The sequence below is a fragment of the Seriola aureovittata genome, chromosome 21 (assembly GCF_021018895.1).
Source record: "Seriola aureovittata isolate HTS-2021-v1 ecotype China chromosome 21, ASM2101889v1, whole genome shotgun sequence".
Taxonomy (NCBI): Eukaryota; Metazoa; Chordata; class Actinopteri; order Carangiformes; family Carangidae; genus Seriola; species Seriola aureovittata.
The window spans coordinates 13885872-13899030 of NC_079384.1; the positions used below are offsets into that span (position 1 = coordinate 13885872).

At 41.8% G+C, this 13159-nt stretch overlaps 1 protein-coding gene across 2 annotated transcripts; it reads right to left on the reverse strand.

The window, feature by feature from the left end:
• Positions 1 to 783: 783 nt before the first annotated feature.
• On the reverse strand, positions 784 to 11501 carry sncgb (synuclein, gamma b (breast cancer-specific protein 1)). Of its 2 annotated transcripts, XM_056366444.1 has the most exons (6): positions 11100 to 11501; positions 7121 to 7162; positions 5995 to 6122; positions 5225 to 5242; positions 4192 to 4233; positions 784 to 3345 (listed from the first exon to the last, which is right to left on the reverse strand). In XM_056366444.1, exons 1-6 carry the CDS (start codon positions 11218 to 11220, stop codon positions 3337 to 3339), a joined length of 360 nt encoding a protein of 119 aa, XP_056222419.1. In that variant the 5' UTR covers positions 11221 to 11501; the 3' UTR covers positions 784 to 3336. The 2 variants fall into 2 exon arrangements, with proteins under 2 accessions (XP_056222419.1, XP_056222420.1); XM_056366445.1 differs by lacking the exon at positions 5225 to 5242 and having other exon boundaries at positions 11100 to 11499.
• Positions 11502 to 13159: the final 1658 nt, after the last annotated feature.

The following is a 13159-nucleotide window of genomic DNA, read 5'->3' on the forward strand; positions in this document are numbered from 1 at the left end:
CCTGAAGTCTGGTCCTGTTGAAGGGCCTTGTGTTAAAATCTAGTTTTAATAGCTTAATATGTCTGTTGATATTTTGTTAAAATGCTGTAACTGACACAAAGTAGATGCCTTGTTGAGAGTTACATGAGAGGATTGATAGCTGCCTCATGCCTGTGCGTTATTGATCTTGAACCGGCAGGTCATTAGCTTAGCTAGGCTTAGCATAAAGATTGGAGACAGTCTGTGTCCAACATTCAGAAATAAGGTGAGCAGCACATCTACATCAATTACTACACATGGTAGCTCTGTGTTGAGAGTTACATGCTTGATGTTGCCAGACAATCAGCGGAGATGCTGCACAGCAGTACTGGGCGGATGGATAAACTGTTGTTCATCAAGAAATAGTTCCTGCTTCTGACTCCCCCTACAACCCGTGGTTGTCTGTTTTAATTTTTCTGTTTGCGTCTGGCTTAAACAAATGAGACACAATATGCTAATGAGTGATCTTTAGAGAATCTCATAGGTGTATTTTTTGGCTAATTTTCCTGTTTCCAGTCTTTATGCTAAGCTAAGTTAGCCACCTCCGAGCACAGACAAAATGTCTCACTCTTGGTAAAAAAAAAAGAAAAAGCAAACAAGCAAATTCAGCTGAGGGTCATTTTTTCGTCCTGTGGCCCCTTAGTGAGTTAATCTGGCGCTGACTGTGATAATAATGTGCTGGGTTAGCAAACCTTGTATTTTCAATCAGTTGTTCACTCAACAACCAACGTTTCACCTCTTCAAATAAATTCTTGACACTGAAGCTGGATTTCAACAAAACCTTTTTAATTTCACTGGTACTGTTTATAAAATCAGCGAGTCTGCTTTGATGCCAACTTAAACATGGTGTGTGTGATCTGTGTTTGCGTATTTGAGGTGGGGTGTGTGATTGTGTGTTGTTTTGAGTGTGCGGTGTGCGTGTGTGTTCAAGTGTGTGTTAGTACAAGTGTGGTGTATTGTATTGTCTATGTGTGTGTGTGTGTGTGAATGTCAGATTGCTTGATAAGGCAACATGCAGTCATCAGTTTCCATTGGCCTCAAAGTAAAAACACACAAACCTGCTCCAGACACAAACACACACGCACACTTTGCTGGCTGAACCCTATGTTAACACACACACATATGATATACACACACACATACAGTGCATACAGACACACACACTGACGCCGGGCAGACGAGCAGTGAAAGGTGGCATGACATTGAGTGACAGGAGGAGGGAATCGTCTGATTGGTTGAGACAGTTGATGAGCGGGAGCTTCAGAGCAGCCGGGGTTCAGACTAAGTTGGTGTGAAATAAAAACTCTATCCTATAAACAACTACATATCCCAGAATTCAAGCTGTACACAGAACTACACATAAAGCTGATCTACGATAAAACCCAAGCCTTCATTTTCTCTTAGTGGACTGATTCTCTCACCGAGTGATTGTTTCTCATCACAGGAATCTGCACACCTGACTCATGTCGGGTTTTTTTCTTTTGCTTGTTTTTGGGTTGTACATGGAGGTTAGAGTCCAAACATCAAGGTTACTGTGTCCTCAAAAAACTGTCTTTTTTTTGGTTATATTTGAAGAATTCATACACTAATTATTTAATTAATTCCTTCAAAGTCATCACTACATTACACTACTACTGAGTCTGGGCAGACATGGATGTAAACTGCAACTTGACTGGTTGGCAGAGGTGTTCTAGTTCCTCGATGGCATGCAAACCAGCTTCACCAAGACCAAAAAGCAACTTTATAATAAGAGGTGATCATTATGAGCTGCTCATTTTTCCTCCCTGTAGTCCCCTTTCAACCCCTTAAACTTGAATTTTCCCTTTTTAATTTCCCCTTAAGTAGCTTTCAAATTCAATTTGTTTGACATATTCTGTATCAGATTGTTTTACTGTAGCTCTTCGCTGAAGCTGTTTGATGTTTGTACTGAGGGGGAAAACTCTATTCTGAATGTATTGTGCAGCATTTCTCCAAAATTCCCCCTGACATGTTTGGAAACTTTGGGATCTCCACTCGGATCTGAAATAAAGTTCTGTAGATTTAGAATTTGCGATGACAGACACAGCGGTGGGGTTGACGCTAATCGGCTTGAGTGCACATTTGAACACATTATTTTCTGCCAGAGCAACGCTGGTTATTTCAAATGATTTTGGGCTCGATTTTGACAAATAAAAAAGAGTTACCAGGGATTTCCATGAACCAATCAAAATTGAGCAATTATTGACTGTTAAATGTTATTAATTTACAGCTAATATGTTCTTTCTTCACACTTTAACTTTGCTTGTTTAGCCACAAATGTTTAATGTTACGGATAAAATCTTTGAAAATTTGACACTAAATCACAACTGCTTTTGTTTTCATGCATCATATCTGAGAACAATGAGGACTGTGTATTGCTTCTTGGTTAATGACACTGTAATAACCCTGTTTCTAAATGCCGAGGCGAAACGCACACTAAGCCATACAAAGCTACACAGAACGGCTGCTACTCTATAGATTCAACACGTGACAAGTCATTCTACACATCTGTTCATGCAGTCTACTGTGGCTAACTAACTACTGCACACGTCACAGGATGGTATCTGCCATCGAATGCACGATTCCCTGCCCAAGCCTCTGGAGATTTATTTTATTTTGTACGCCAGCAGCTACACATGCACACACCTATATAAGCAAACATGGACACACAGGCACACAAACAGCAGCTCTCACACCCTCTCACACCCTGCCTCACAGTCACACAGTGAGTTATTGTTGCGGACTGCGGAGGCTTAACTGTATTTGCAACCAAAATTTAATTTCCTGCAGTTATCACTCATCACTGTGTGCGTCTGTGCTGGCATTTACAGTATGTACTGTATGTGTGTGTTTCATGCATGTGCCTAATGAAGGTGTGTCTCTTTTTGTTTGTGTGTATGTGTGTGTTTGTGCGTGAGGTTTCCTTAACGGTAGGCGTGGGTGGGGGCAGTAACAACATCAGGGCTCATATCAGGACGACACTAACACACAGGTGAGGTGAGGGTAAGTCGGGCGATGGAGGAGAAGCTACAGGCTGCAGAAGATCAGAGAAGGGAGGAAAAAGGGGGGGTGAAGACAGCTGACGGAGGGCTGCTGGGGGGTGGGGTGGGGCGGGGGAGGTGTAACAGGGGGGGAGGCAGAGGGGTGGTTAGGGGGCTGAGGTGCGGCATCCGGAAGAGTCTGTTTTAGTTGATTTTGGTTCCGTAAAGTCACAAAAAAATATGTTGAACATCTGGAGTCTGCGAGGCGAGGGGAGCGGGGGGCTGCTGGAGAGGACGGCAGGGGAGGTCCTGAACACGACTAATACCCCTGGAAGGAAGGAAAAGATAGAAAGATGTGTCAGGGGTGGAGAAATTATTTAGATTCTTTATTTGAATAAAAACAGCAAGGGAAATGTTTGATGCTCAGATAGGAAACCTGAGCCAATATATCACCACAAAATGACAGTTAACTAGTATTAATTTGTTTTTGTAAGTTGATAAAAAAAAATTGCAGCAAAAAAATGTACTTCTATATCAAAACTGGAAGCACTCCTTAAAATAATGGTCCCTTACAGAGTGTTAAAGTCCCAGTCAGTATTTTTTTTTTTTGCTCTTCCCCATTTAACAAAACATGTCAGTCAGTTTTGGAGTATTGTAACATCAATTTCTGTGTTTTACTAATAGATCTTTGGTTTGATTCTGGATCATAGATTGATACTGTAAAGTCCTGCCTCCACTTAAAAATGTATTTTGCTTATTGTCTTTTCAGTTGGACGTTTGACTTTCACTGTGCACAATAATGTTAGTGCAGAGTTTGAAATCTGTTTTTCAAATTCATCTGCTGAGGAGCGGAGAGTTTCTCCGTGTTCACGTTAAATCTCAGCGAAGGGGAATAGGACAAGCAGGATTTGGTGAAGCCATTTATAATATATCTAGTAGGCAACTTAAGTAAGCATGATATGGAAATTTGTATCTCCCAGTGCACATATACTGAGAGTGGACTTCTCAGAGACATGTCCAACACACATGTTAGTGCAGCACAATGTTAAGAAATAAGAAACATTCTTATTACCGCTGCACTAAACTGTCACTTATAATTTGATCTGACTGAGCAGCTGCTTATAAATGACCTGCCCTGCTTTAGTCCCAGCAGCTCACTGACTTGTTCTCTTACCTCTCCTCCTTCGCCTCCCTGCTCCATTCCCCCGTATTCTCCCTGTACGAGGAAACAGGACGAGTGAGAATACATTAGACACAGAAGAGAGGTGGAGGATTTCTGAGAGGATGAAAGGATGAGGCAATGGCAGGGCGGAGGGCCAAAAAGCACCAACGGCCATCTATCTAGCTTTCGTTTCTCTCCAGTTCTGATATAATAAAGCAGTTATGACTACAAGGGCCATGCTGTATGGCTGACTGAGTTACTCTTATTATCATGCTTTGAACACTTCCCAGGAGGGGTCAGTTAGTTGATTAGAGTTTTACAGCATATACGAGTGAAATAAAACCTCCAGCTGCACAGGCCTTGTTCAGCCTGAGCAGTGCATGAGGCTATTCTGGCGCATGCCATGAACACTGTATATTCGCTGGCTTGTCCGACGTGCTGGAGATGTGGCTTAGAGCTTGTGTGTCACTTATTGCTACATGGAGCAGCTACATGGTTAGAAATGAGACATTTTAGTATTTATTGTTGCCTAAACCACGTGAATGAGCGAGCGTCTGAGAGGTCAGAAGAAAATGATTGTAATACTCAGAGTAAAAGCTTTTAAGATATTATGTCATATGTTTTTATGCTTTTATTTAATGGAAGTTTTTTTTTTATCCAAAGCTAAAACACTGTAGAAATTTGCGCTTTTTAATTGGGAAGCATCACAGCAGCTTCTGTTCCTCCTTTTCTCTTTCGACACTCACTTACTCTGTTGTGGGCTATTAGCTAATATACACTGCGTTACCAGTTTATTAAGTACACCTGCGCAATGTAACGTAATCCAGTGCAAGGTTCCTGCAGTAAATCCAACCTCAAAACAGGATGACTCTGCACAAAAAGTCAGATTTATTGCAGGTTTGTTGCATTAGATTGCACAGGTGTACCTAATAAACTGATAACATGGTGCATGTAGCATGCAGGGTATCCCCCTTTTTGTCTCTCCTTCACCCCAGCCCACCCCAGGATGACCTATGACCCCCACACTGCTCTGTCCAATAGGCACCTCGTATACAGGCTCCTCCTATCAGGGAAACACAGATGAGACACAAACAGCATAAACAAAGTGAGAACAACGGCTACAGAGAACGACACACAACACAGAAGCATTGCCACAATATTTCAACAAAGGAAGCAACACACACACACACACACACACAGAAAGACGTGCATGAAAGACACAAATGTTAGATTCTCTCTCATCTAACATTTGAAAAGAAGGTTTGACAACAGAGTTCAAATTATAAAAGCAGAAGGGGGGGCCAACATCTTTAGTCTTGCAAATTAAATCGAACCATTAAACAACTGTATAATCACAGTACAACTTCAACGATCCCAGATTTAATTCTGGCAAAAACTGCAAGTGCAAATACATAAAGGTTTCGGTATCCATTTTTTGTGTTATGCTTATGTTGGTCATTTTACTTCTGATTAATAATTTTAACCAGTGTTCATGATCAGAATAGATAGATGTGTGTTACTTTCACAATCAACAATTGACATTGTGTGAGGGAACAGTGAAAATAAGATTTCTTTGACAAACAGCTCTATCTAGTGGCAGAACTTAAACCAGATGTCTCCAAAAGATCATTCAGTATCAGTTTATGGCAGAATTTAACTTCTGGACTTTAACTTCAGGTTTGAAGTTGGTCTGTGCAATGACATGTTTTTGTAATACTTTTCTCATCCCTGAAAAAGTAGTGCTACTGGTGGTGAACGACTAAAATCCTATGGATGCCATTGGTACAATAACCCCATGTTGCCATGGTTACTGACCTGGTTGATCAGCCCGGTCGATGCGGCGACGTTCTCGACTCCCTCCACGCCTGCCTGTGACACCTCGTTGGCCCCGGCAACCGCTGTGTCTCCCACAATGTTGGCCTGATCCACGGTCCTGTTGGCCACTGGGAGGCAGAATGGAGGACGGTTAGTAGTGAGACAGAAACACACTCACTTGACAAGTCACACACACACAGACACACACACACACACATATATATATATGGTAGTCTATTGGTCCAATGTGTGACCTTTGTGCTCTGTATGTTACTTTGTGACTATTGCATATATTTGTGGTATGTTAACCAGGATAAAAAAGGTCTTTGCTGAGGCCATACTCCCATTTAAATACAGTATTTCCACAGATTGTACCGCTGGGCGTAGCGTACAGTTAGTGGCGTTAGCTGGAAATCAGAAATGCCAAAATAATCTGTTCAGTCTTCGTCCTTGTCAAGTGTAGTCTCATATAAAATCAAAAAATACTGCTTGAAAATACTTCTAGTAACCCATAAATCTCACATTTGTGTCCTTGCCCAAATACGTTTTCTAGTTTTGCTTCTTCTTCGCCGCATAATGGTGTAAAAAGTCTCATTACTGCCCCCCTGAGGCTGGAAGGCAGAATCACCCGCTGCTAATTAGCAGTAGTAGTGGGTGTTTCCCCCCCAAACAACCACATGAGGCAACAATTAGCCCATGCCACACTCGAATACATCCTTCAGCAAACAATGCGAGATTTATGCTTCATCGCTGGTGTTTTCAAATAGTATTATTTGGTTTAGTTAGAGGACAGACAAAGATTAAGAGAAGAAGACTAACTCGTTGTTTTGGCAAACGTTGTTCTGGTACGTCTGGTTAACCTCCACACCTCTGTCAAAGAGCATCGCGCACACGTGTTTCTCTCAGCTTTTCTAGGGAACTATCCACTGTGCTCAGCGCTTCAGTAAAAGCAGGACTGACATGGTACCTGTGTTCCCTTCTTTGCTGTATGAGCTGTACATTATGTCCACAGTCACAGTCAGACAGGAAAATACCTCTGAACCTCTGAAACTGCTGCAGAGTAACATCTGTATTTCCTTCCCAAGGTTTGCACTGTGAAGTTTATGTGGCCGAGGACTTTTCTTACCTGTGTTTACTGATGACACAACTCCCTCCTTTGTCTTACTGCCTGTGGATCAAAGAGAGAGATTACAGTCACATTCATGTACATTCACTCAGGTATGTAACTGATGTGTCCTGCTTAAATAGAAAAACAACATATTTTACATTTGTTTTTTTGTTTGTTTTTTAGCTTTTTTGTTAAATTACATTTGTCCAATATATTTTGTATTTGTGTTGTACGTTGATTTTAATTCATCAGTAACTGAAACTGTGTCTGTTACAGCCGACCTGTGATGCTATAAATGTATTCTTTACGATATTAACTGGTTATAATATTAATCCTCAATATCATAACTCCATCATTAGATTCAAGGGTTTCACTTATTATGCCAGCATAATAATGTCATTTAACAGTGCGTTAACAGTTCTCACCCATTCATTTTACCTGTATTTTGATAAAGACATTTATTAGATTACCACACAGGTTGAGGATTATCACAGAAACTGAAATTGTGTGATGAGACTTGTCTTTTTTGTTTGTTTGTTTTGGAACAGTTCTCAGCTGCTGTTGTGTGCTGTTTGCTTTAGACTCTGACATAACCTTCCCATCCATCGCTCTTTCTAAAAATACATGGAAAGACCTACTTTCACTCACTGTCCGCTCAGTGTGACTGAAGCTTTTTCCTGCGTGTTTAAAGATAACTTGGTCCTTTTTCTTCTTTTTGTTCCTCTTTTTTCTGCCTGGATTGCTAAATTTCCTGTTAACTTTCCCTTTCAGCCTTTAGAGCTCAGTTAAGTTGTTCTATCAAGCTCAATTGACTTGACAATTTTGTGTTTTATGGAAATATTATTTTTGGAAATATCTTGCGAACAGTAGCATCCCTCTGTGTTTCCCTCTCTGCTCAGCCCTGTGCTCACTATAGTATGATCCCAAGCAGATTAAAGTGTGGTTATATAATCTGCCAGAGTGAGGGATAGCAGGGGAGAAATATCTGCTCTGAAAGATGAAAGGGAATAATGAGAGGAAGGTAGAAACTAAGGAAGGAGAAGAAGAATATATCAGAGGAATAACATGTGAACACACACACACACACACACACACACACACACACACACACACACACACACACACACACACACTGTTCTGTCTTTGTATCTTTGTAGTTTTTACGCAGATGCTGCCATTTATTGTATCCTGCATCCACCCGTTCTCTCTCTGTCTCCCGCTTCCTTCCATCTCTCCGCACGCTCCCCGTGGTACATGAGCCACGTGCCTGAGTACTGAGCAGTACTGCAGCACAGCCCAACACACACACACTCTCTCTTTCTCTCACACACACACACACACACACACACACACACACACACACACACACTGCAATGACACAGCTTCTTTCTCGCAGTCAACAGAGGGAGCCCTGAATATGTGTATGTAAGCCTGTGGTGATCTGTCTGTCACCATCATACAGAACAAACTATGAAATGTGAGCTTGACTTTCATGCAAATGATCAAAGATAACTGCAACAATTCCAGCAGAAGGTGATGCGCAGGACACTGCAGAGCATATAATAAGAACAAGAAAGCAATTGTTGAAATAATCCTGATAATAAATGATAATCCTGATCAAAAGCTTGCCTCAATAAATGAAGATGGCACGGATTACAGTGTGTGAACGCTTTTTCCTATAATGAAATAATGTATTAAATGTGCAGAAATATGGCTTTCGTTGGAGGATTTGTGCTTTAACAGTCCTGATGAGATGAAAGCTCAGGCTGTCTCATATTTAATGAAAGATCCTATCTGTCTTGATATTTCTTATGTGTTTGCTGCAATGTAAAATGTATAATATGAACTGAGACGGATAAAAAGGAAGCTGTGCATGAGAGGTGACAAGCTGATGGCTTGTAGAAAGATCTCCCCTATAAACTCAAAGAATATAATTTTTTTATCTATTATATTTTTAAATAGTGCATTAATTATAAGTAATAAGGAATGAAAAGGCAAATACCCCCCCCCCCCCCAAAAAAAAAAAAAAAATCCAATAGATCTTTTTCAATAAATAGCAGGGCAGCTAAAGCACAAATCCTTTTCTGGAAAAATTACTAAAGCTTTATTTGAATATCAGTGCAGAAGATCTAGGACCTAGAACCCTTTTATTGTATATAACTGAGGATTTCTTAAAAGAAAAATCAGATTTTTCAGGATTTTTATGGTTCAAGGTTGAGTTTATTCTTCCATTAGATTCATCAAAATTGATTATATCCTTATATCCGTATCTATAACATAAAACTATAAATAAAAAACACTATAATTCTAAAAAGAACCATCTAAACAACATCATAAAAAACAGATCATTGCAGCTATTTTGTGGCAGCTTGTGTTCAGGGATTTTTTTAATTTTTTTTTTTTTCCATTTAATCACGTCCTGCTGTCTGTCCACGTCTGGCCTGTGTGTCAAAGCGAGCGTGCAGACCTTGATACTGTCACATGCTGACGTATGCACTCTGCTGCAGGCAGATACAGTGGTTTATCATGGCCATCGACCCTCTTCACTTCAGCGATCACATCCCCTCTCTCTTTTCCTGCTCCTTCCGCCTGTGATCTGCATTCCCACCCGCCCACCTCTTTCCTTCCCCTTCTCCCCTTCTCCGTCTCTCCTCCACCCTCCTTTACCTGAGCTTGTCACCACCCTGTACTCTCTGGGACATCCAGGTTCCATTTTTCTAGCGAGTTTCATCCCTCCACCGCCTCCATCATCCACCCCCCCACCCCCAATCACGACATGTCACCTGTCTCTCTCTTTCTGTCCCTCCATCTGTTCATCCCGGAGCCACGAGACCAGAAGCTCAAAGCCTTTTCTGACATAACACCCCTCCCTTTTTTCTCTCTCTCTCTCCATCTTTTCTGTCTATGTCTCTTCCCCTGCATCTCTGCATCCTTCCATTTTTCCCTGGAATGGGTGGGTTGGTGAGGTTGGTGGTATTTTGGTATGTGGGGGATGGGGGGGGGGTTAAAAGCTGTCAGGAAGGAAGGTGGTTAGTCATCAAAGCAGCATGCACTGGCAGGAAAATCCAGTGGACTGAGGAGGGGTGGGGGGTGGGGGGGACAAATTGCTGCAGTGCTCAAGAGTGATCCTTTCCCTGTCTACACCCCCCCCCACTCTTTCAACTTGTGTCATTGACACTTTGTTTTGTCTATTCTCACCATCATCATCATTAAGCTGTTGCCGTGTGACAGTCAGTCAAAGTGCTGAAGAGACAGACTGCAGACGACAGCGACCACGACGTAGACTTCCACTCCGCTGACTCCTCACCCACCTTCTTACTTTTACACCCCCACCCCTCCCTCCCCTCTCAAGCGGCCTAAAAAGCCTAGCACTCGGGGTAACCTTGAGATGTGACGCAGTTGCTGCTCGAGCTAATATAAACGTGCAGCATACAACAGAAGGAACACACAGCATCTGAAGCTTCTTTAAAAAGTATAAATTCACAATTTTTTTGTTATTTTAAATACTGTGTCCTCATATACTTATTTATACCATTTTTATTTTGAATTTATACATTTATTTTTAACATATATATGAATATACCTCAAAAGAATGTATGGGATTCTGCTAAATGTAGGTCAACTCTATCATGAATTTTTAAAAAGGCAGATAAGCAGAGTCTCAGGGGGCTTCAGTGCTGTATTTAATTTAACACTGTCTGTCCCTCTGTCTTTCAGACCCCCACCCTCTGCCCTGCACCAGTCCTGCAGCAGTATCCTGCCAGCCCTCACTCCATCCCCTCCTTTCTTTCTTTTTTCCCTTCTTCTTCCTCCTCCTCCTCCTCTTCCTCTTCCTTCCTCTGTTCTGCTCCCCTCTCAAAAATGTCCCAGACATGGACACCCATGGGACCCCACCTCAAACGGTGCAAAAACACATGATGCAACGACATGCGCCATAAAATAAATGCATCTCCCCGCAAGACTTACCAACTTTCCACAGATAGGATGTGTTACATACCTACATACATCACCCCTTCCTTGGTCTTGGCTGCTGCCTCCTCCATGCCGGCTTTGGTCTTCTCTGCGGCGGCCACCACTCCCTCCTTGGCCATGGAGAACCCCTTCATCAGTACATCCATCTTGGGCGATGAGACGGCTGGGCTCCCCTGCTCCAAACGGGCCTTGGCTGGCTTGGCTGGTGCTTACAGTGAGTGTGCGAAAGAGATGATGTGAGATGTCAGAGCGTGTGTGTCTGTGTGAGTATGCGTGTGTGAGTGTGTGTGCCGGTGGCTCCTCCTCCCTTTGGTGCTACAACAGAGGGCTGAGAGGACCGCACAGCAGGGCTACAGCACGCAGACTGAGAGAGAGGGAGGGAGGGAACGACCGGTATGCACGAGATGGAGCGAAGAGGAGGAGAGACGGCCGGATGCTGCAGCATTTTCAAGTCATGCTGCAACCCCGCCCCTCAGCCATCCCTCCACTCTCATCCATCTTCCTCCTGATGATTCTCACTCATGCTCAGCGCAGCCTCCGGTTTGCTGTTTGCATATTTTGATTGACACGTTGCTGTGGACACACCTTTCTAGATGCTGAGCTTGTGAGAACTGTTACATAACCAACCGAGCTTCAGCACAGGAAAGTGAAGAGGATTTCTTTCCACATCATATGCCTTGTGAGATTTTGTCATGTAATCTGTAACTGCATCACACAGATTGTCTGAAAGATTTGATTCATTCATTTCATGCAGTTATTTATATATTGTGTTTCAGTAGTTTGTTGTATGTATTATTCTATTCATACATTATGCTTTTTGAAGATGGAAGGTCAGTAAAGCATTACTGATCTGAATTACATTGGATTAATACAAAATAGAGCATTTTTATTGTTGTGTGAGAAGAGAAAATGCTTTGTCATCTCCACCTGAATGAGTCACAACTGCCGCCCTCCTCCTCTTCCTCCTCCTCCTCCTCATCCTCGTCCTTTTTCTGCCAAACTTGCCGACTCAGCAGCACAGCAATTCTGTGGATGCTTTTAATATGTCCACAGCTCCATTTAATCAAAAGGGAGCATGCAGAGAGAAATAATTGTGGGCAAAAATAAAATCTGTTGCTGTGTAATAATACTCTTGGCACTTCTCTTGTATACATATATATCTGATGAAGTAAAAGTGAGAAGGGTAAAGTGATTTATCTGGAGTTCACTGAGCCATGAAGTGCTGTTTTACTGTTGCATGGAGGACGTCTAGTCTTTTGGGTCTTTGAATGTTCAGAATTGTACTGCCCTCTGGTGATCACAAGAAATTTAACATCATGACGCAGCATTGTGGCTGTAACGATGGTCTGGTTAGAATGTAAAAGACTATTCAGACTATAATTGGTCAAATTATAAGCTGTAAAAATCATCACTTGAAGAGCTGAAGCTTTTTAGAGGGCAAATCCAAGTCAAGTTAAGAATCCTCATAAGCAAATTGCAAGTCATGCTGACCATTAAGATGCACAGAATATGATTGTTTTCATTTTAAGTTGTGGTAATGTTTTTTTTGTTTTTTTTTCACATACCTGAGAACAAGTCCTTTCAGTGGTTCAAGTCAAGTGTGTAGGGAGTCAGGTATTAAGGAAGTAAAACATCATAGCAGCCATGTCCTATAAGTCTCAAATCCCCATTTCTATGACTTAAAGCTGCACTAATCCATATTATAATAATGGGTCAAATGGCTAGTGGTGCCAAACCCACACAGAATTATTCCTCGATTTTGCTATTCCCTTCAGATTTATAGAGCAGTTTAGTATCTTTCAGCTCATTGATTTGGTTTTTCAGTCTGCAACTTCACTGTTTTGGTCTCACTGTTCTCAGCAGAGTCATTTCCATGTACAGCAGGCAACTGTTTTTAGCAAAAGAAATTCTAAAAATCCTGCACCAAATGGCATGCAGACAAAGTTTTTGAAAAGTAGCTGACTTCAAGCTAAATAAAGTCAAAGATATGTAAGCTAGTTAGCTAAACGCCAGATATGTCCCTCAGGAGTTGGTGGGGACACTAACATTTGACAGATGGCCAGAAACATGACTCAAAATTGATGC